The sequence below is a fragment of the Malus sylvestris genome, chromosome 2, assembly GCF_916048215.2.
Source record: "Malus sylvestris chromosome 2, drMalSylv7.2, whole genome shotgun sequence".
NCBI classification, from domain to species: domain Eukaryota; kingdom Viridiplantae; phylum Streptophyta; class Magnoliopsida; order Rosales; family Rosaceae; genus Malus; species Malus sylvestris.
Window position 1 is genome coordinate 36,384,405 of NC_062261.1, and position 24,131 is coordinate 36,408,535.

At 39.4% G+C, this 24,131-nt stretch overlaps 2 protein-coding genes and 1 long non-coding RNA gene across 3 annotated transcripts in view; 2 read left to right on the forward strand and 1 right to left on the reverse strand.

Moving 5' to 3' along the window:
• Positions 1-24,131, reverse strand: part of LOC126588998 (disease resistance protein RUN1-like) — a 64,228-nt gene that overhangs the window by 22,072 nt on the left and 18,025 nt on the right. The gene's annotated exons all lie outside the window — the stretch shown is intronic.
• Positions 1,870-9,992, forward strand: LOC126589219 (uncharacterized). The gene is made up of 5 exons (XR_007611772.1): positions 1,870-2,511; positions 2,607-2,684; positions 8,557-8,682; positions 8,760-8,822; positions 9,765-9,992. It is a non-coding gene; the product is annotated as an uncharacterized LOC126589219 (long non-coding RNA).
• LOC126589097 (uncharacterized) lies at positions 3,648-5,417 on the forward strand. Its single transcript, XM_050254296.1, has 2 exons — positions 3,648-4,985; positions 5,294-5,417. The coding sequence occupies exons 1-2, from the start codon at positions 3,890-3,892 to the stop codon at positions 5,329-5,331; spliced, it is 1,134 nt and encodes a 377-aa protein (XP_050110253.1). The 5' UTR covers positions 3,648-3,889; the 3' UTR covers positions 5,332-5,417.

Here is a 24,131-nt window from a genome sequence, read left to right on the forward strand (position 1 = left end):
ATTATGTAGATGATGAGGTTTAGATATACCTAGTACATTTGGTAGGAATCATATGCTGCTTGGATTCCGTTGAGTGATGGTCCGAAATCCCTTTTATTCTGTGATTCCGTTGAGTGATGGTCCGGAATCATATGCTTGGTTGGATTTCGTTGAGTGATGGTCCGGAATTCCTTTCTACTTCGCGATTCCGTTTAGTGATGGTCCGGAATCGTATCTTGGTTTGGATTCCGTTGAGTGATGGTCCGTAATCCCTCCTACTCCACGATTCCGTTGAGTGATGCTCCGGAATTGTATCTTGGTTTGGATTCCGTTGAGTGATGGTTCGGAATCCCTCCTACTCCGCGATTTCGTTGAGTGATGGTCCGGAATCCCCTTTGGTGTCCTGGTTCCGTTGAGAGGTCCGGAACCCGATGATGATGGATTTCGTTGAGTGGTTCGAAATCGCATCATTTGAGACAGCTTCAGAGATGTAGGCTTCAGCCGAACTGTGTCACTCTAGCCCTGCAGTTCGATGAATTGTATGTGTTATTGATGATATGGTGATTGGCATTGTTGATTGATGTGACAATTGGATGGTGTTGGAATGCATATGTATGGATGAGTGATGATATGAATAGAAATTAATATTGTGCCTTGATAAATGCTCCTTGAGATGCTACATAATTGAATTGTGGTATTATGTTGAGTTACAATGGTTTATGTGATGAATGTTCGAGTGTAGCGAAAAGACGAACTACGAATTGTTTGATCCCTAATAAGGTTACGTAGGCAGTCTAACGAGGAGGTTAGATGCAGCCATAAAGTATATGGAAAAATGACTATGAGATTCGATTCTTGAGTTGTGATTGCCATATTTTGGAGACGGGGTATGTTGAGATACGAGTATTTGGTAACATCATATGTCGACCTTGGATGTATGTCGGGATCGGGCCGTGACAATGGAGGAACTGTAAAAACATTTTTATGGCATACAATAATAAGTAAAATCAGGTATGAGGATAAAATTGTTTAAGTAGTTGCTTCATCTAGAATAGTTTCATTACTTTTACCAAGTGGTAGAACTGCTCACTCCAGATTCAAAATTCTTCTCATAGTTACAGATTGCTCAACATGTCAAATTAAGAAAGGGACTCATCTCACTAAATTAATTGAAAAAAAAACATGTCTTATTATTTGGGATGAAGCTCCTATGAATCATAAACTTTGTTTTGAAGCATTAGACAAGTTACTTTTTGATATTTTATCACATTCAAACGATTCAAATAAAAGTGCTCCATTTGGTGGCAAACCTTTTTTATTAGGCGGGGACTTTAGACAAAATTTTACCATTTATTCCTGGTGGAACAAAAGAAGAGATAATATATGCCTCTTTAAATAACTCTTATTTATGGTCTTTTTTCAAAGTATTTCAGTTGAAGGAAAATATGAGGCTTTTACAAAAGGATTAAATAATGATCAAAAGGAAAAACTTGCTAATTTTGCATCTTGGATTTTACTTATAAGTGATGGCCAAATTTGGGATACACTTGATTCAAATGACAAAGATACATGTTGGATTGAAATTCCAGATGATTTACTCATTCATTCATACTCTGATCCTATTCATTCTATTTTTTCAGCAACTTATCCAGACTTTGAAAATAATTTTACCAATTTTGAATATTTACGAGAGTGAGTTATTGTTACACCAAAAAATAATACTGCAGCGGAGATAAATGATTTTGCAATAGATTTGTTAGCTGGTCAAAAACGCAGTTATTTAAGCATTGATTCTTTATACTCATCTTCTGTAATTTTTTAGAGTCTTAGTATAAAGTATCCTACATAATTTCTCAACACACTTGATTTCAATGGCTTGCTTTTGCGCAAATTAATTTTAAAGATTGGAATGCCCATTATGTTGCTCCGAAACATAAACCAATATTTAGGTTTGTATAATGGAACGATATTGGTTGTGACTCAATTATTTGATAGAATTATTGAAGCTAGAATACTTGCTGGCAGCAACATTAATTACAAAGTTTTCATTCCTAGAATAACCTTGACAGCAACTGAAAACAAATGGCCTTTTGTATTTAAAAGACGTCAATTTCCAATAAGACCATGTTATGCAATGACAATTAACAAAAGTCAAGGACAATCATTGAAACAAGTGGGACTATATTTATCACAACTTGTCTTTACTCATAGTCAATTATATGTTGCATTATCTAGAGTCACATCAAGAGAGGGCCTCAAAATTTTAATTGCTAACAACAATGAAATACCAAATACATTTACAAAAAATATAGTTTACAAAGATGTTCTACAAAATTTAACAACAGGTTGTAGCTTGCATACATCTGCAATTAAAAACTTACATATTATACATTTTGATATATAGACACTTTTTTTTTTCTAACAATATGTATATTTTGCTTGCAAATTTACAAGACAATGAACATTGTGCCAATTCGTGACTTAAAGCCTTTTTTGAACCAATTCAAATGCTTACAATGGATGGCTGAACTGGTGAGAAAACCATTTTATTACAATGTATTATAGTTCAATAGCTTATTAATTAATATAAATTTTAAGCATGATTATATTTCAATTAACATTTACAGGAACCAAGTTTGCAATCACTCTTGGACTTCCAGCTCTCAATGCAATTGAACAAGGAAATCTAAGACTCAAATTTGGAGGTAATTAAAATAATTTTACCAATTTTCAGCATTTGAGGTTTAAATACAATTTTTTGCAATTTAATAAACACAATATACAATTTGTAAAACTTACAAAAATATCATTGTCCTGATCCTACAAACCAGTGCTCTTCATTCCCCTTAAATTATATGCCTACTCATTTTTCAAATGCAATCCACAACTTTTTAATATCAAAAAAATTGCTGATATTATTGGACAACTTTCCAAAGGTTTGTTTTTGTCCTTCAGTTACTCTCCAAATATAGCTTTTTTTGTGTGTTACATAGTAATATAACGGTTTTGAGCCTGATGCCCAGTAAAAATCTCTCGACTTCTTCCTCAGAAACCGCTAGAAAAATCGGCTGCTTTGCTACGTGATTGACCATTTCGATCATGCTTCCATCGCTCTGCTTCACGATCTCTTCTATCCCTGCTTTGTGATGTCTTCCATCCTGCTTCATCATCTCTTCCATCTCTGCTTTGCGATCTCCTCGCCGCCTCATCCTGCTCTCAATTTTTCAAGCATTCCACAAGTAATTAAGCCTCACTTTTCTTAAGAAGCCAAATATGATTTTTTTGCTGTGGTTTATAACTTTGATCACAAATTTAAATTCTCTCCTCATAGTGACTGCTTCACCTCTTTTCTCGCTCACAATCACCGCAATAATTCTCAAAGCCTCAAAACGACAAATCAATATGATAGAACAAGGTTTAAAATCCTATAATCCTAATCCAGGTCTACCGTTTGCTCAAGTCGACAACAACTGCAGAGGTAAGCTCTCTGCTAATATCTACTAATTCACCCTTTATTTCTTCTTACATATCAATAAAAAATTTCATGTATTTATGTATTTTTTTACCTGTGAATTCGAACTCAAATCAGAATTACAGATTAGTAGAAACAAATTTGATGAATTTTTTATTTACGTGTTTGTCTTGGTTCTGTTCTTTAGCTTCAAGCATGTTGAAGAAGATCGAGCTTAGAATAGGAATGTTGACTTTGTTTATATTGTAAATAATTCCTTTCCTTATTTATGAATGTTTTAGCTTGATTGTAGGAATCATATTAGGTATTATTGTGACTACAAATAGGCTGTTCTGCCTCTTGAATCAATATCAAATCAATATACATCATTCTTTTACATGGTACTAGAGCATTGATCTGGGCAATAAAACAAACACAACAAAACCCTAGCCGACCTTCATGGCAGACGATAAACCATCAGGCACGGCTTCAGGAACTCAGTGGGATAATCCCACTCATCAACTATACCTTCATCATTCAGACCAACCCGGCGCTATTCTTGTGCCGCAGCCCTTGGTCGAAGACAATTACAGCACATGGAAACAATCCATGACTATGGCCTTAACGGTCAAGAACAAAATCGGACTCGTAGACGGTTCGATCGAAGAACCAAGTGGAAAGAATCTCCATGAATGGCAGCAGTGGAATCGCTGCAATAATCTGGTCCAGACTTGGCTGCTAGGGTCGATGTCGAAAGACATCGCTAGCAGCGTTATCAATTGTAAGAACGCCAGGCAGATGTGGCTGGAACTGCAGGAGCGATTCTCGCATGTGAACGTGGTTCAACTGTTCAATATCGAGAACGAGATTCATGATTGTGTGCAAGGAGGTATGTCTGTGGGATCTTACTTCACGAAGTTAAAGGGACTCTGGGATGCCCGTGACGCTCTCTGCACTTTTCCGATCTGCACCTGTGGCTCAGTCAAGGAACTGGCTGCATATTTGGACACACAGAAAACTATGAAGTTCCTCATGGGCCTCAATGACTCATATGCAAGTGTTCGCAGCAACACCTTGCTGCAAGATCCATTACCCACAGTAAACAAAGCGTACTCCCTTGTTCTGAGGCATGAGAAGCAATCGGAAGTAACAGCAGGAAAAGCTTCAACACAACCGGATGCGGCTGTGTTTGCCGTGAAGAATGCCGTGAAGAATGCCAACCGTGAATCCGAAGGAGAAAAAGATGAGTTGAAGTGCACCAAGTGCAACAAGACAAACCACACTGCCAAGACTTGTCGGGCACATCTCAAATGTGCATTTTGTGGCTGGAAGGGTCACACGGCAGAATACTGCCGCAAGAAGAAGGCAGCGGCTGAGGCTAATTTTGGGGCAGTGCTTTCCAAAGGGAATCAAGCAGCAACGTGTTCGACAGACAGAAAGGAGATGAAGTTCCCGTTTACTGCTGAAGAATGCAAACAAATCTTGAGTATGCTACACAATAAATCCTCATCTGCCAATCATGTTAGTAATCCTGCAATCCATGAAGAACTCTCAGGTAAAGCTTTTTCACTCAACTCTCATGGAAAACAAAGCACTTGGATTTTAGACAGTGGCTGCACAGATCATATGATTTATGATCCCGACATGTTCTCCACCTCGAGGCCTGTCACTAATCACACAGTGGAATTGCCGAATGGATCCGTAGCACAAGTGACTCACATTGGCAAAGTTGTCTTGACCCCCAATTTGATCCTTGAGAACGTTTTATGTGTCCCGTACTTTAAGTTGAATTTGGTTTCAATTAGCAAGTTAGCCAATTCATCTTGTATTACAATTTTTCTGAACCAATTTTGTATCATACAGGACCTACGTTCGGGGATGATGATTGGGACGGGAATTGAACGGGAGGGCCTCTACTATCTCGACCATACCAAGAAAGGAACATGCAATCAGGCCCACAAGGCCCATCCCATCCTTTGGCACCAACGCCTTGGCCACCCATCTACCAGGATTCTTCCATTATTTCCTATTACTACTTTTACACATGCATCTTGTGATACCGACAAGTGCACAATTTGCCCCTTGGCTAAACAAACCAAGCTTCCCTTCTCTTCCAGTTTAATTACTACTCATTCTAGTTTTGATTTAATTCATATAGACATATGGGGTGGTTATAAAATTGCTTCCACTTCGGGTGCAAAATATTTCCTTACTATTGTTGATGATTATACTAGATGCACATGGATTTATCTTATGAAACACAAGTCTGATGCTCGGCCTCTTCTAGTTAATTTCATCAATATGGTTTCCACTCAATTTGATTCCAAAATTAAAATCATTCGTAGTGATAATGGCCCTGAATTCAAAATTGACAGTTTCTATGCAGAAAAAGGTATTATGCATCAAACTAGTTGTATCAACACACCACAACAAAATGGGGTTGCTGAAAGAAAACATAGACACTTGTTAAATATGGCACGTGCCTTGCTTATTCAGGCCGGGCTTCCAACTCATTTTTGGGGGGATGCCATTCTCACATCAGCTTATCTCATCAATCGTACCCCTACAACTCTTCTCGATGGCAAAACCCCGTATGAAAAATTGTTTAACAAAACTCCCAGTTATTCCCATTTGCGTGTTTTTGGTTGTTTATGCTTTACTTCTACCCATGCCCAAACTCGTTCCAAATTTGATCCACGAGCCTCTCGGTGTATTTTTTTGGGCTATCCTTATGGTAAAAAAGGCTATCGGGTTTTTGATCTTAGTCAACAAAAGGTCGTTGTGTCTCGTGATGTAAGTTTTTTTGAGGATGTGTTTCCTTTTCTTCTTCCTCACCATTCCGCTGCGTCACCACATTCCCATATTACCCACATTCCCAACATTTCTTCATCGCACCCTGACCCGTTTTTACCATCTGATTTGGACTCCCTTTCCGCAACCCACCTGTCTACACCTCCCGTTGGGCCTCCACCCACACCCGGCCCACCTGACCCCACCTCTCTTAACCCCCTTCCTGCAGAATCCACACCCGCCGAACTCACACCTCTGCTTTCTCCTTCTCCGCTCCCCGATCACTCTCCACCGACACCTCTCCTTTCCCCACCACCGTCACCCCCGCCTACCAGCCTCGCTCCGCGCCGCAGCGGTCGCTCCACCCGACCGCCCGTCTATTTGCAGGACTTTCATATCGAGACTAGCCTCCCTTCCCGGACCGCCTCATCATCGTCTTCGAACATGGTCACCCGTTCAGGTACGGCTCACCCGATCTCTCAATTTTTGTCTTATGCTCACCTTTCTCACCCTCACAAAACCTATCTTGCTCAACTTACTCTCCTTAAAGAACCCACAAGTTTCTCTCAGGCAGTCCAAATCCCCCACTGGCGTGATGCCATGAAAACTGAGATTGCTGCCTTACAAGCTAATGGGACTTGGAGCTTGGTGCCGTTGCCTCCTCATAAGCGGCCGATCGGTTGTAAGTGGGTGTATAAGGTGAAATTGAAGGCTGATGGCACAGTTGAACGCTACAAAGCCCGCTTAGTGGCCAAGGGCTACAGTCAGGTTGAAGGCGTTGATTACCGGGAAACCTTTGCCCCCGTTGCAAAAATGGTGACAGTTCGTGTTCTTCTTAGTGTGGCCTCTCTGCGTGGCTGGCATCTCCATCAGTTGGATGTGAACAATGCGTTTCTGAATGGTGACCTTGATGAAGAGGTCTTTATGTCCTTGCCTCCCGGTTTCGGACGAAAGGGGGAGCATCGGGTCTGCCAATTGCACAAGTCGTTGTACGGGTTAAAACAGGCATCTAGGCAGTGGTTTATCAAGCTTTCCACTGCCCTCAAGGCCGCGGGATTCCAACAGTCACGATCTGACTATTCTCTCTTCGTCCGACGTCGTCAAGACAACTTCCTAGCGTTGCTTGTATATGTTGATGATGTTATACTGGCAGGGAACAATTTGGAAGATATAGAAAACACAAAGTTGTTCTTGGCTAACCGATTCAAACTCAAGGATTTGGGGCAGTTGAAATATTTCCTTGGCATTGAAGTTGCCAGGTCACGACATGGAATTAGTTTGTCACAACGAAAGTATGCTTTGGAAATCTTGGATGATGCAGGCTTTTTGGGTGTCAAACCTTCTCGATTCCCTGTGGAACCGAATTTATCACTTACACAGCTCGATGGAAAGCTGTTAGAAGATGCTTCGGTATACAGAAGAATGGTTGGGAGATTAATATATTTGACCATAACTAGGCCAGACTTGACTTATGCTGTACATGTACTAAGCCAGTTCATGGACAAACCACGACAACCGCATCTGGAGGCAGCCCACAAAGTGCTTAAGTATATTAAGCGAACACCGGGCCAAGGCATCCTACTGCCATCTACAGGGTCACTACAATTGCGGGCATTCTGTGATGCCGATTGGGCACGTTGTAAGGATACAAGAAGATCGATCACGGGATACTGCATCTTACTTGGGCAAGCACCGGTTTCTTGGAAGACTAAGAAACAGACAACAGTATCACGTTCAAGTGCGGAAGCCGAGTATCGTTCCATGGCTACCACTTGCTGCGAAGTTACATGGTTGAAGAACATTTTGAAGGATTTGGGAGTTGATCACACGCAGCCAGTAGCCTTGTTTTGTGACAATCAGGCGGCTATACACATAGCATCGAATCCGGTGTTTCATGAGAGAACCAAACACATAGAGATAGATTGCCATCTGGTTCGAGAAAAGGTACAAGAAGGGACGATCCGGACAGCTCACATTCGAACCACAAATCAGCCAGCAGATTTGTTCACTAAACCATTAAGCTCGACACAATTTGAGGTGCTACTTAGCAAGTTGGGTGTCATAAACATACACTCCAACTTGAGGGGGAGTGTTGAAGAAGATCGAGCTTAGAATAGGAATGTTGACTTTGTTTATATTGTAAATAATTCCTTTCCTTATTTATGAATGTTTTAGCTTGATTGTAGGAATCATATTAGGTATTATTGTGACTACAAATAGGCTGTTCTGCCTCTTGAATCAATATCAAATCAATATACATCATTCTTTTACAAAGCAAATAGAAACAAATTTGAGCAATTTTTTATTTGCGTGTTTGTCTTGGTTTTGTTCTTTAGCTTCAAGCAAATAAGTGAGGTGAGCCTTGGGCCACCCAAGTCCAGCGAGTCAACTAATTCCAACCCAAGCCCCAACTGCCGCAGTGGCTTCCAACAACGCCGTTTTCCAAAATACTCTTCTCTTAGGTAAGCAATTAATAATTTTGGTTTAGTATGAACGTAAAAGAATTTAAATTGATTTGGAGTTACTGATATGTAGTTAGATTTTCAAGACTGTGGCTACTGCTGTGTGGTTATTGATGAATATTGCAGACTTCGTGATCTAGGTAAATGTTCAAATTGTAGTTATTACAGTCGTGGTTACTGATATAATCAAATTGTTTTAATTAGATTTGCGGTTACTGATGTGTGGTTACTTATGTGTAGAAAGCTAATTGTTTTCTCACAGATGATATTCATTATGGTCAAATAAACTCAGGTTGGTTGAATAAATCACTCATGGAGTTTATTTTCTGAACTAAAAGACGAGTTTATTATATATTTGCTCAATTATTGTTGGTGGGTTTTCATGACATTGGTGTTCAAAAGAATAGGATATTTGTTAACATTCCTTTCTAAATATTGTACTTTTAAGTGCAGAGCATATGCTGTTTTATGCAAGTGAAAAGTACCCCTTGGAGGATAGTTACTTCAAGTACTTCACCCAAGTACTTTCTGTCACAATTCACAGCTACTCATGAACTTTTTTGAATTTCTTTCTGCAACAACACTTAAATCAAACTAAAATGGGGAATAGATTGTTATTTTTCTATTCTCCTCAACCTTCTGTTAATGATTGTCAAATATTGTGGAAAGTAGTGGAAGTTAAAATGATACAAACAAAATATCAAAGACTTGGCTATGAAATTATTGCTAGCGTACAAGTAAAAAACGTAGGAGTCGAAACATGTTATGTTGTATGGAAAAGCCTTATATAAGAGTGCAGACTTATTTCTAGCTTTAAGATAATTCTTAAGTCCTAACTTGCATCTTCTTTGGGAATTCTAGCAAGTATTCTTATCACCTTTATGCTTTTTTATTTCAGAATTGACATTATTTTTCGGGTGGTATTGTTTAATAGATAGAAGTGTTAAGAAGGGTTGAATTTAATTTTGATGTATGATTGAGTATATGTGCTTTCAATAGGTTTCAGTTGTTCGCGTTCGTAAGTTTGTCTTTGAAAGCACCTTAATTTTGTGATTAACTTAAATTTTTGCGTTTTCATGAAGAATTGGCACATGGGAGAGAATATTTACAGGACGACAATCTTGGAGGCTGTCTAGAAAGAGCATTTTTCAGGTCATTATTTGAGGATGTAATATACGTATATACATACTACTCTGGCACATATATCGAGGACAAGAGGGATGACGATCTACTGGTGTTGCCAACTGAAGCTGCTATTTTTTGAAGACCAAGCGTTCAAGGTAAAACAAAACAAAATTGAGAGTGATGCGAAAGTGATGTTGTTCGATGTGTATCCTTTGTTACATCAAAATTTTCATGGTTCTGTAGGTATATGCTAACTCCGCCTATGTCTTACATGGCCGGTCCCAAGCCCGGATAAAGGAGGAGGGGGAGGGCGTCAGGTAGTCGACAGCCGGCACTCCATGATCACGTCGAATCCTTATGAAAATGAATCCAGAACAAAATCGCGCTAAAGCTAGGGTGTCACCCGTAAGTGGCGCGCTGTGTGGCCCGAGCACAGTGATAAGTGAGCAAGGGTCGCTGTATCTCCATCGGCACCCGGATGCAGTGTTAAATGAGCAAGGGGGCCATAGAAACTTCTTTTCGAACGACTCCACTCAAAGTTGTTTGGGAGCATATGCTCCTATCAACTTTACCCGGGACACACAAAAGAAGTACTTTGATCCTATTAGACGGGGGAGGGTGAAGAAGCTAGGACAGAAGGGTAGAGTTCAAGAGAGCAAAATGCGTTTAGGAACGTGGAATATAGGAACCTTAACGGGAAAATCTATGGAAGTAGTGGAAGTTATGGTGAGGAGAAGGATAAATATTATGTGCCTACAAGAAACTAAGTGGGTTGGTAGTAAGGCAAAGGATCTAGAAAACTCAGGGTTTAAACTTTGGTACTCGGGCACAAATAGAACGAGAAACGGTGTTGGCATCATCGTGGACAAGACCTTGGTACAAGATGTTGTAGATGTCAAGAGGGTAGGAGATAGAATCATGGCAATCAAGATTGTAATAGGACAAGAACTTATCAATGTGATTAGTGCGTACGCACCTCAAGTAGGGTTGGATACGAGTTCGAAGGAGAAATTTTGGGAAGATCTTGGAGACTTGGTGCAAGGAATTGCTCAGACGGAGAAGTTATTTATAGGAGGAGATTTAAATGGACACGTGGGCAGGGAGACAGGCAACTATGGAGGTTTTCATGGTGGCCATGGTTTTGGGGAGAGAAACGAGGATGGGGAAGCTATCTTGGATTTTGCAATGGCATATGATCTCTTCTTAGCCAACACCTTCTTTAAGAAGAGAGAAGAACATGTGATCACCTACAAGAGTGGGTCGTCAAAAACACAAATAGATTTTCTTCTAATGAGGAAAGGGGATCGTATAACTTGTAAGGATTGCAAAGTTATACCAGGAGAGAGCGTGGCTAATCAACATCGCTTGTTGGTGATGGATGTACATATCAAAAGAGTAAGACAAAAGAACAAGACTTGGAAGTGCCCAAGGACTAGATGGTGGAATCTAAAAGAAGAAAAACAAGTCATTTTCAAAGAGAAGGTAATCACCCAATGTGTGTGGGATAGAGAGGGGGAAGCTAGCCAAATGTGGGATTCCATGGCTAGTTGTATCCGAAAAGTAGCAAAAGAGGTATTAGGAGAGTCCAAGGGCTTTGCCCCACACCAAAAGGAATCTTGGTGGTGGAATGAGGAGGTACAAACAAAGGTGAAGGCTAAGAAGGAATGTTGTAAAGCCTTATACAAGGAGATGACCGATGAAAATGGTGAAAGGTATAGAAAAGCGAAGCAAGAGGCGAAGAAAGCTGTCAGAGAAGCTAAGTTAGTGGCTTACGACGATATGTATAAACGACTAGATACCAAAGAAGGAGAGTTGGATATCTATAAACTATCTAGAGCAAGGGAAAAGAAGACAAAGGACCTAAACCAAGTGAGGTGCATCAAGGATGAGGATGGAAAGGTTCTTGCTACAGAGAACGCGGTTAAAGACAGATGGAGAGGTTATTTTCATAATCTTTTCAATGAAGGACATGAAATGAGTGCTTCTTTAGGGGAGTTGAGTAACTCAGAAGAGTGTAGAAACTACTCTTTTTATCGTCGAATCCGGAAGGAAGAAGTGGTTGTAGCTTTGAAGAAGATGAAGCATAAAAAAGCAATAGGCCCAGACAATATACCAATCGAAGTGTGGAAACTTTTGGGAGAGACAGGTATAACATGGCTCACTGACCTTTTCAATAGGATTTTGAAAACGAAGAAGATGCCAAATGAGTGGCGAACGAGCACTTTGGTGCCTATCTACAAGAATAAGGGCGACGTACAAAATTGCATGAACTATAGGGGTATTAAGCTAATGAGTCATACAATGAAGCTCTGGGAGAGAGTCATTGAGCATAGATTGAGGCAAGAGACACGGGTTTCGGACAACCAATTCGGGTTCATGCCAGGGCGCTCAACCATGGAGGCAATCTATCTCTTACGAAGATTGATGGAAAGATATAGAGATGGGAAAAAGGATTTACACATGGTCTTTATAGATTTGGAAAAAGCGTATGATAGGGTCCCAAGAGACATTCTTTGGAGGATTTTAGAGAAGAAAGGAGTACGAGTAGCATATATCCAAGCTATAAAGGATATGTATGAAGGAGCAAAGACTGCCGTAAGAACTCATGAAGGACAAACCGAAAGCTTTCCCATAACTGTAGGATTACATCAAGGCTCATCCTTAAGTCCTTACCTTTTTGCGTTGGTAATGGATGAGTTAACAGGACATATTCAAGATGATATTCCTTGGTGTATGCTTTTCGCAGACGATATAGTGTTGATAGATGAAACTCAGGAAGGGGTAAATGCAAAGCTTAACCTTTGGAGAGAAGTGTTGGAATCTAAAGGTCTTCGCCTAAGCCGATCAAAGACAGAATATATGGAGTGCAAGTTCAGTGCAAATGGAGGCCAAAACGAGTTAGGGGTGAGGATCGGAGATCAAGAAATACCAAAGAGCGACCGTTTTCGTTACCTAGGATCTATCTTGCAAAATAACGGAGAATTAGATGGAGATCTCAACCATAGAATACAAGCTGGATGGATGAAGTGGAAGAGTGCATCCGGCGTGTTGTGTGACAGCCGTATGCCACTGAAGCTCAAGGGAAAATTTTATAGGACGGCAATAAGGCCGGCGATGCTGTATGGCACAGAATGTTGGGCGGTGAAACATCAACACGTACACAAAATGGGTGTAGCGGAGATGAGGATGCTTCGTTGGATGTGTGGGCATACGAGAAAGGATAAGATTAGGAATGAGGATATCCGGGGTAAAGTAGGAGTAGCCGAAATTGAAGGAAAGATGAGAGAAAATCGGTTACGGTGGTTTGGACATGTGCAAAGAAGGCCTACTGACGCTCCGATTAGAAGATGCGACTATGGGATAGAGGTTCAGGGCCGAAGGGGTAGAGGAAGACCTAGGAAAACTTTGGAAGAGACTCTAAGAAAAGACTTAGAGTACTTGGATCTAACGAAGGACATGACACAGGATCGAGCACAATGGCGTTCTAAGATTCATATAGCCGATCCCACTCAGTGACTTGGATTTTCCAAGTCTCCAACCGAGAAGTTTTCCTCACTCGGGAAATTAAGGGAACACTACCCCAACCTACATGCTCCACTCAGAAAGCTTCAACAAAAGAAAATTCAAAGAACTTAGTGAAGAAGGCTTTGGTGTATTTAACACAATACGTTGAAATGAAGGAAAGCTTATTTATTGATATCCCCGATAAGCTACAAATATGTACATATACATGAGTCAAAATAAACACACAAGAGGGAGCCTTCACAAAGGTTGCTTAGGAGAAGTCTCAGCAATCGGTAGAGCCCCAGAAAGAGAAGGCACCGGAGGGGGATCATTTGGAGCCTCAGTACTGGACAGAACCCTAGAAGGAGGAGGCATCAGAGGTTGATCATTCGGAGCTTCATTACGCGGTACAGCCCCAGAAGACGAAGGCAATAAATGCCTTTGGAACAAACCCACAAATCTCTGATGATCAAGTAAAACCTGACCATCAGTTTCCTTCATCTGGTCAAGCTTCCTCTTCATGTTTGTAGCATAGTCATGTGCGAGCCGGTGCAACTGTTTATTCTCATGCTTGAGCCCTCTAATCTCCTGTTTGAGACACATCACTTCAGCCGCCAATGATTCAACTTGGCGGGTTCGAGCAAATAGGCGTTGGGCCATATTAGACACAGAACCTGCACACTGAACACTGAGAGCCAGCGAATCCTTAACAGCTAACTCATCAGACCGTTTGGAAAGTAGTCTGTTATCTTTGGGAGTGAGAAGGTTCCTGGCCACCACCGCAGCGGTCATATCATTCTTCATCACGGAATCCCCAATGGTAAGAGGACCAGTAGGGGAAACGAAGGATGGGCGCCATATGTTGTCTGGAGAAGGCGGGGCTGCCTCTTCAACAAGGTTCAAGTCAAAACGACGGTCGGAGGGGCCAGACATTTTCAAAGGTGTTGAAGAGAGAAGAGGTCGGATAAATCAAGATCTTAGAAGTGCAAGAATGAAGCTTCTACTGGTGGAGATTCAAGTGTGCTTTGGAACTTAATGCCAGCCCCTATAAAAATCTGCACTCGACAGAGCTTCAGAAATCGAAGAGGCGCCTGCTCAGAAATCGAAGAGGCGTTTGCTTTCTCAAAAGCTGGGCTGCTTAGAGATCACGAGGGTTGATCTCAGAAATCGAAGAGGCGTTTGCTTTCTCAAAAGTTGGGCTGCTCAAAGACCACGAATGCCGATCTCAGAAATCGAAGAGGCGCTCGCTTTCTCAAAAGCTGGGCTCCCCAGAGACCACGAGGGCCGATCTCAGAAATCGAAGAGGCACCTACTTTTCCAGCCTTGTCAGCACCTGTCACACGCACACTCAGCTTTGCGGAAATTATGGGCATTCTGTCGAAGACTTCTGGGGAAGTAGAAAACACATGAATCTTACTGTTCAATCACCCACTTCCCACACGCAACAATAGCTCATGGGTACCACAGATAACTTTGCCAAAGTTCTCTGCCAAAGTTGAGCACGTGAAGCTTGCAGCTCCCACTACATCGCTCTGACTAAGAAGGGTAAAAGAATAGCAAAGAAACAGCACTAACAAAGTTTAGACCCATAAATTTTGAAGGTCTAGCTACCATATTATTACCCACAAGGGTAAAGGAATAGTACCACTGCTGGATAATTGGAAAGTCCCTGTGTGTCAACCTCTGTGCTTCGTGGCAAGGTAGACTAGCAAACATGCCCAATCTTTACTCACATTCGAGAAAACACTCCCAATAAGATTGCTTGCTCCAAAATCGAAGAGGCACCGTCCTCCGAATCTCGAGAGCCAGACTCCCAACATGACTACTTTCTTAAAAATCGAAGAGAGGGTAAAGGAACAGTACCATTGCTGGATAATTGGAAAGTCCCTGTGTGTCAACCTCTGTGCTTCGTGGCAAGGTAGACTAGCAAACATGCCCAACCTTTACTCACATTCAAGAAAACACTCCCAACAAGATTGCTTGCTCCAAAATCGAAGAGGCACCGCCCTCCGAATCTCGAGAGCCAGACTCCCAACATGATTACTTTCTCAAAAATCGAAGAGACACTGCTCCCCGAATCTTCGAGAGCCAGACCCCCAGCATGATTGCTTTCTCAAAAATCGATGAGGCATCGTTCTCCGAATCAATCGAAGAGGCGCTCGCTTTCTCAAAAGCTGGGCTGCTCAGAGACCACGAGGGCCGATCTCAGAAATCGAAGAGGCACCTACTTTTCTAGCCTTGTCAGCACCTGTCACACGCACACTCAGCTTTGCAGAAATTATGGGCATTCTGTCGAAGACTTCTGGTGAAGTAGAAAGCACATGAATATTACTGTTCAACCACCCACTTTCCACACGCAACAATAGCTCATGGGTACCACAGATAACTTTGCCAAAGTTCTCTGCCAAAGTTGAGCACGTGAAGCTTGCAGCTCCCACTACATCGCTCTGACCAAGAAAGGTAAAAGAATAGCAAAGAAACAGCACTAACAAAGTTTAGACACATAAATTTTGAAGGTCTAGCTACCATATTATTACCCACAAGGGTAAAGGAACAGTACCACTGCTGGATAATTGGAAAGTCCCTGTGTGTCAACCTCTGTGCTTCGTGGCAAGGTAGACTAGCAAACATGCCCAACCTTTACTCACATTCGAGAAACACTCCCAACAAGATTGCTTGCTCCAAAATCGAAGAGGCACCATCCTCCGAATCTCGAGAGCCAGACTCCCAACATGACTACTTTCTCAAAAGCGAAGAGAGGGTAAAAGAACAGTACCATTGCTAGATAATTGGAAAGTCCCTGTGTGTCAACCTTTGTGCTTCGTGGCAAGGTAGACTAGCAAACATGCCCAACCTTTACTCACATTCGAGACAACACTCCCAACAGGATTGCTTGCTCCAAAATCGAAGAGGCACTGCCCTCCGAATCTCGAGAGCCAGACTCCCAACATGATTACTTCCTCAAAAATCGAAGAGACACTGCTCTCCGAATCTCGAGAGCCAGACCCCCAGCATGATTGCTTTCTCAAAAATCGAAGAGGCATCGTTCTCCGAATCTCGAGAGCCAGATACCACAGACCACTTTTTCAAAGTGCTCTGACAGAGTTAAAACATGTGAAACTGGCAGCTCCCACTACCGTGCTATGACCAAGCAGGGTAAAGGAATAGCATTACTACTTGTTGTTATGGAGACTCCTATATATGTCGACCTCCATCCCCAACGGACAGGCAGACCTGCAAAAATGCTCAACCCTTCATCATATCTGAGAGGGCACTCCCAACGAAGCCTTTCGAAATATTCAGCTTTCTTTCCCCCCGATAATACCTCTGCAAACAAGCTATACTAGAGCAAGAATATCTCATATCATCAGGGTTAAAAGCAAGAGTATCCCATATCATGCTTTTTCCCTGTCTTTTCCTTTGGCCTTGTTTTTACCTGCAAGACAAGGAGAAAGAGAGCAATCAGTCAGCACTTGGAATCAAGCTTCCAGCCAGGAACTGACTGCCTGGAACCCCTTACCTGATTACTTACCTGGCATTGCTCTCGAGTACTCATCTTCAACATCTTATGTTTCCAGGGAAGATTCCGCATCTGCTTGAGGAACAGATAGGGCAAGTGCGAATGATACAAGGAAGCATGTGGAGACAAGCGTAACAGCACACGTGCCGATACATCCATTACTCTGTCAAAAGCAAAAGTATCCCATATCAGCAGGGTGGAACGTACTCTAGATTTGATGGACTTGTTTTGACCCTCAAATTCTTCAGTCGGCCTTATACTCTGGAGGAAACCAGAAAACTCTCCAGCTCAGTTCAAGAATAAGCCTGTGGAAAGTTACTTCTTCAAAAGCAAAAGTATCTCATATCATCTCTTCTCATTTTTCTTCTCTTTATCCTTCATGCTGCTGCAAGATGGGGAGAAGGTGAACAATCAGTCGGAGCTCTGATTGCTTACCTTGTCTGTCACCTCTTTCAGCAGACCCCCTAACTCGGCGACTTGGGGGACTCCTACTACATGGTTTGTATCGCGCTTGACCAAGCCTGAAACTACAAGTAAGCTTCAAGTGAAATTGATACATTACCTTGTGCATCTCCACCAGTTAAAGATACCACCCCTGGATGGAGGAAGAGTACTTCCAGAGAAGATGCCACATCTACCTATGAGACAGATAAGGCAAGTCAAGATGACACCACACTCCGATACTTAGAAGTTTCGTGATTACGAGATCATTCTCCCACAATATTTCCTAATGTCATTTGTACTAAATCATTCACTTGTACTCACTAAAGGAGAGCTTGAACCTATGTACTTGTGTAAACCCTTCACAATTAATGAGAACTTTTCTATTCCGTGGACGTAGCCAATCTGGGTGAACCACGTACATCTTGTGTTTACTTTCCTATCTCTATCCATTTATATACTTATCCACACTAATGACCGGAGCAATCTAGCGAAGATCACAAAAAGCGACCGTTTTCGCTACCTAGGATCTATCTTGCAAGAGAACGGAGAATTAGATGGAGATCTCAACCATAGAATACGAGCTGGATGGATGAAGTGTAAGAGTGCATCCGGCGTGTTGTGTGACCGTCGTAGGCCACTGAAGCTCAAGGGAAAATTTTATAGGACGGCAATAAGGCCAGCGATGTTGTATGGCAAAGAATGTTGGGCGGTGAAGCATCAACACGTACACAAAATGGGTGTAGCGGAGATGAGGATGCTTCGTGGGATGTGTGGGCACACGAGAAAGGATAAGATTGGGAATGAGGATATCCGAGGTAAAGTAGGAGTAGCCGAAATTGTAGGAAAGATGAGAGAAAATCAGCTCCGGTGATTTGGACATGTGCAAAGAAGGCCGACTGACGCTCCGGTTCGAAGATGTGACTACGGGACAGAGGTTCAGGGCCGAAGGGGTAGAGGAAGACCTAGGAAAACTTTGGAAGAGACCTAGGAAAACTACGGAGAATGATTGCGGAAGTAGAATCATTGTTGTTGCAAGGCTTTCTGTTGGCAGGTCGCTGGCAGTATTACATTATTTTTTGGAAACTTGATATAATTCCAATTTTTTGAGCCAACAGTAGGAATAGTCTAGTTTATTAAAATAAGTCCAATTCTTTAAATTTAATTATTTTATTATCAATAATTATCTCTTAAAAGAAAAAACTTATTGTAAAAATCAAATTTCTTCCTAATTATCTCTTTTATTATTTCTTTTTATTTATTTATTTGTTATTTCTTGTTCTTCCTCCTGCTTTAACCCATTTATAGATTTTTTTTTAATTTTTATAATCAACCTATATCACAGGTTAATTGTATTTATCTACCTATATGATAGATTTTTTTTCATAGTCAACCTATCACAAATTAATGTGTCTTGCTTATAGGTATATTATGTTTTTTTCTACCTTTTAGTTAGGTTTCATATCTCACTTATAGGTATAATATACATTTATATATTTGCTACTTAAGTTAGGTGTAGAATGTTTTGCAGATAGATTTATGTTAGTATATTAATTTTTTTTGTTTATAAGATATTAATTAGATATTTTGGAGTTGAAAATTGCATAACATTGAAAGATTTTAATTGATTTTTAATATTTTTAGAAAATATAAAAGGAGTATAAAAGAAATAAAAATATATAATTAAATAACTGGATCACTCCTAAAAACACTATATGTTTTTAGACTTGAATCTAAAAGCCCCTTATTTTTTTCAGAGTGTCATTCCACTTCTTGTTTGCTATGGATTTTTCACTTTTGGGCCAACGTAATTTCTTTCTTTTTCCTCATTTGCATTTCTTTTACACATTTTCCCAAATATTGAGACTTCTTCTGTGAATTTTGAGTAAGTTTAGATTTGGTCCCAAAATTAAAAGTTCGCTAATTAACATTTTTGTTAAACGACAAAACTACAAAATTAATGTTTTTTAGTTGACTCCACTAGCAATTTGGTTTGAAACACGCCATGTGACACATATCATGTGAAATTCTGTCTATAGATTTTACTGTTCAAATATTACATACTCCAAAATAAGAGCATAGTGGAAAAACATTAGTATATTACTACAAAATATCAAATGTTCAAGAATATGCAAAATGAAAAAACTTGTATTTCAAGGTTGTGCAAAATATCAATACTTTTCATGAGAGTTTGTAGAGTTTTAAAAATTCAAACTTATGTAACACAAACAACAATGTATTAAAATCTCGTTATTTTCATGTCGTTTTGTATAATGTCAATAGATAGTATAAAAAATTGTCATATTTATGTAACACAACGAATTCCAAGCGGAGAAGGTGGAAATGCCGTGCCATAATTTCTCTAAAATTTATTTCTATTGCACACGCAAAGCCGTTGGATTAGTTTAATTCGTTTACTCATTGTGTTTATCAATTTGTTTAAGAGAAACAGAGTGTAGATGGACTTTAAATTAAAGTAAAAAGAAAAGATAAATTTGGTCTAATTTTCCATCAATTTGTTTAAGAGAAACAGAGTGTAGATGGACTTTAAATTAAAGTAAAAAGAAAAGATAAATTTGGTCTAATTTTCCAAGTCTCTCTGTAGACTCTAGGAAGTTCCTTTTGCTGTAATTTTTATTTTTATTTTAAATTAGTGTAATTTTTATTTAAATGCTAAATCCATTTTTTTCCTCGAGAGTTTCCCAACCGGCCATCCGTTTCCTTCACGAGAGATAAAATAAAAATGGTATAATTTCTCTGTAAAATTACTAAAAGAAGAGTTTCACTCGAATAAGTAAACGAGAAAATTGTAGCAATGGTCTCTTAACTTTAATCAAATTGGAGCAATAGTCTCTCAACTAAAAATACATTACCATTGGTCCCTCAACTTATCAAAATGTGTAGTTATAGTCATTTTCATCAATTTCGTCAAAATTTTGTCAAAATAAGTTATGTTGGAATAACTATTTATATAATTAGGATTTTTCAACTCATCAAAATGTGTAATTATGGTCATTTTCGTCAACTACGTTAAAAATTTTGTCAAAACGAGTTATGTTAGAATGACCATTGCTACAATTAGATTAAGGTTAAGGGACCATTTCTCCAGTTGAATTAAAGTTGATGGACTAATGGTAATTGATTTTTAGTTGAGGGATCATAGCTGCACATTTTGATGAGTTAAGGCACCAATGGTAATAGATTTTTAGTTGAGAGACAATTGCTCAAATTGAGTTAAAATTAAGAGATCATAACTACAATTTATTCCAAGTAAATAAAAAATGCATCGAAATCCACCTCACGCAAGGCCTAATAACACGCACAGCCGTTAGATTATTTATTTTTAACGGTTGAGATACTACGACGCTTAGGTTAAGTTTGAAAGTCATACTTGCGGCTATAAAAACAAAGCCAGGGTTCAGTTGGAGTCAGAGGCAAAAACCGCTGCATAGAATTATTAGCAGTCGAGAAGAATTTCATGTTCAATATTCTTTGTTTTGTTTAATTATTCCTTAAGAAAAGTATACCATTTCTTTTGGTTCTGGCAATACTTACGTTCAAGAAAATGGACCTGACTTCTTTGCGCTCTTAGTTCTCATACATTTTCATCTTTTTTTATTTATGGGGTCAAAATTAATTTACGTCAATATTTTATATCATTATTATTTTTTATATTTTTATCTTTATAAAAAAATTAATATAAAATATTAACATGGTTTGACGAGGGAACGGGAATGTATGAGAACTGGAGGGCAGAGAAACCAGGCCCCAAGAGAATACCCCAATTCATGATGTGAGATGAAATAACCAGATCTGAATCTCGTTGTTTCATATTACTTTATGATTTAGATCTTCCCAGTTCTATCAATCTTACCACCTTCACCTTTTCTAAGGTATGATTTCGTCTATTCGGTATTTTTTTTTTTTTAAGTTTACGAAGAATATAAATTTGTTCATTCTTACGGTCAGAAATTTCGTTGAGAACGCTCTACAATTTTTCCCTTTCTGCTTCAACCATGCATTCTGGTAAGACATTTATTAATTTTTCTAACTTATTTATGGTTCTTTTGCTTGAGACTACTGCTTTTGTTGAGATTTTGCCATTTTTTAATTATTTTTCTTGATTCTCTTCATTCTTTCCTCAATTTATTGGTCGATCACTAACAGTTGTTGTTTCATGTTTTGATTTCGTCAATGCCTTTACTGCTCATAATTGTTCAGTGGATAATCTTGTATTTGATGTCAGGCTTTGTTATTATTTTTAGAAATTGTACATCTTTATTCTCCCTGGTTTAATTTCTGCTAATGGTGAATCTGTTGTTGAATCTGGCAATGAATTCTTGTTGATTTGTCTGAGAATTCGTTGGAGTGCATTGGTCCTTACAAATCCCCTTTACTACTAATGATTTCAGTATTTTTTTCTTGTATTTGAAGTCAGGCGGTTATTTATGTGGGTTTGGTTCTTAATTTTAGGAACTATATGGAGTTGTCCTGATATTCGTGCTACTGATATTGCTGTTTTAGTTTCTGCTGGTGCTGAATTTGTTGTTGAATCTGTCGAGGAATTTCTTGATGATTTGTCTGACAATTCGAGTGCATTAGTACTTCCCTTTCTCAAACAAAAGAATCATAAATTTCCGTTACTGCTCATGATTTCAGTATTTTTTTCTAGTATTTGAAGTCAGACCCTTATTTATGTGGGTTTTGGTTCTTAATTTTAGGAACTATACGGAGTTGTCCTGATGTTCCTGCTACTGTTATCCCTTGTCTAATATTTGCTAATGCTGACTTGTCTAATATCTGCTAATGCTGAATCTGCCAAGGAATTTCTTATTGATTGTCTGAGTGCATTGGTACTTCCCTTTTTCAAACAAAAGAATCATAAATCCCCTTTACTGCTCATGATTTCAGTATTTTTTTTCTAGTATTTGAAGTTAGACCCTTATTTTTTTGTTTTTCGGTTCTTACTTTTAGGAACTATATCGAGTTGTCCTGATCTTCCTGCTACTGTTATCCATAGTCTAATTTCTGCTAATGCTGAATCTGCTGAGGACTTTACTGTAGATTTGTCTGACAATTCATCTGAGTGCATTGGTACTTCACTTGTTTCTTTGCTTCTACTGGACATGGTTCTCATGGAATCAGATTCCAGGATCAGTGCCATTGGTATTTCTAAACGTATGTTTCTGTTACTTTTTATGTCTTATGTTGTTTAATTTGTTTTTGTGTTGGCTGTCAATGGTTTACTCTTTCCCTTAGTTGTTGGTTTAGAGCCTCAAAGCTCGTTAAATATGCATGTAACTTTTTTTTTTTTTTTTTTCCAGTTCTACTAGACCCTGAGCAGAAACTTCATACCATTACAGCTCATCCACCGGTTATTGCATCATGGGCCCATTGCAATAAAGCATGAGAGGCTTTGATGAATTTTTTAAAAGAGAAAGCTTCAACAAAAAACGTAAAAGATATTGCTGAACTTGGGAGGTTGTTTCTAAAAGGATTGCCCGGAAGATTCCAGCGTCAATGTTATTTGTGTACTATAGAAAATGGAGTAAGTAGTTTGTATTATTTTCTATGGTTTTTGTTGCCTGTTCTTTTCTGTGTCAATGTAATATTGTTTATAATGTTTATATCTCATTGGTTATTTTGTAAGAGCCAAAAGACTATATCATTAATAAGTCTGCTGAGTGTTATTGTGGGTGTCAATGTGATTGTTCTAAGTTCTGTATTAACAGTCGTAAAAGGGAGTTGAGTCGTGGTGTGTATTGTGGTGGTAGTGCAGCAAAGACTGCATTTGGTATAATGTCGGGAAAATATATCAGGGGGTACAAAAAAAACCGACCTAGAACTGGTGAACGTAACATAGAGAATTTGACTTCAACTTGAATTTGATGATGGTGTTGAATATTTGCTATTTGTTATGGTTGATGTCGCTCTCTGAAAGAAAAGTTGTGGTTCTTCATTTTGGATCATTTCTCTCATGGAGAACCATAGTTTTTCTTTCAGAGAGCGACATCAACCATAGCAAATAGCAAATATTCAACACCATCATCAAATTCCAAACTTGAAGTCAAATTCTTCATGCTACGTTCACTAGGTCGGTTTTTACTCCCCGATATTTTCCTGACATTATACCAAATGCAGCCTTTGCTGCACTACCACCACAATACACACCATGACCCAACTCCCTTTTACGACTGTTAATACGGAACTTAGAACAATCACATTTGACACACACAATAACACTCAGCAAACCTATTAATGATATAGCCTTTTGGCTCCTACAAATAACCAATGGGATGTACGCAATATTACATTGACACAGAAAAAACATGCAACAAAAACCATAGAAAATAATACAAAATCACTTACACCATTTTCTATGGTACACGGATAAGATTGAAGTTGAAATCTTCCGTGCAATCCTTTTAGAAACAAGTTCAGCAATATCTTTTACGTTTTTAGTTGAAGCTTTCTGTTTTAAAAAACTCATCAAAGCCTCTCCTGCTTTATTGTAATGCCGTATTCAACATCATCAAGATGTACCACTCAATTACATTGCTACATCAAGGAAGAATTTGCATATCGAACACTTAAAAATCTGCAAAACACAATTATTTTAGAATCACAGAACAAGATTTGGCTTACTGGACTAAATAGAAACACAATTATATCATTCTGTTTTAGTGCCACGCAATATCCCAATATTTTAAGGCCACGCCTGATAAAAGTTGGCTTCCTGGACTAAATTGGAACTATATTTCCGTGACAAGTCAAGGTCAAGGTAGTACTTAACAAGGTGCAAACACAATTATGAGGATCCGGGCAGGGGAAGTTTCCAGCCAAACCGACGAATCTCCGA

Excerpts from the sequence above, each read along its gene's own strand:
- LOC126589097 (XM_050254296.1), top strand. The coding sequence starts at position 3,890 with ATGGCAGACGATAAACCATCAGGCACGGCTTCAGGAACTCAGTGGGAT. Across the intron at positions 4,986-5,293 it reads AATCCATGAAGAACTCTCAG|GACCTACGTTCGGGGATGAT; the intron begins GTAAAGCTTTTT and ends TGTATCATACAG.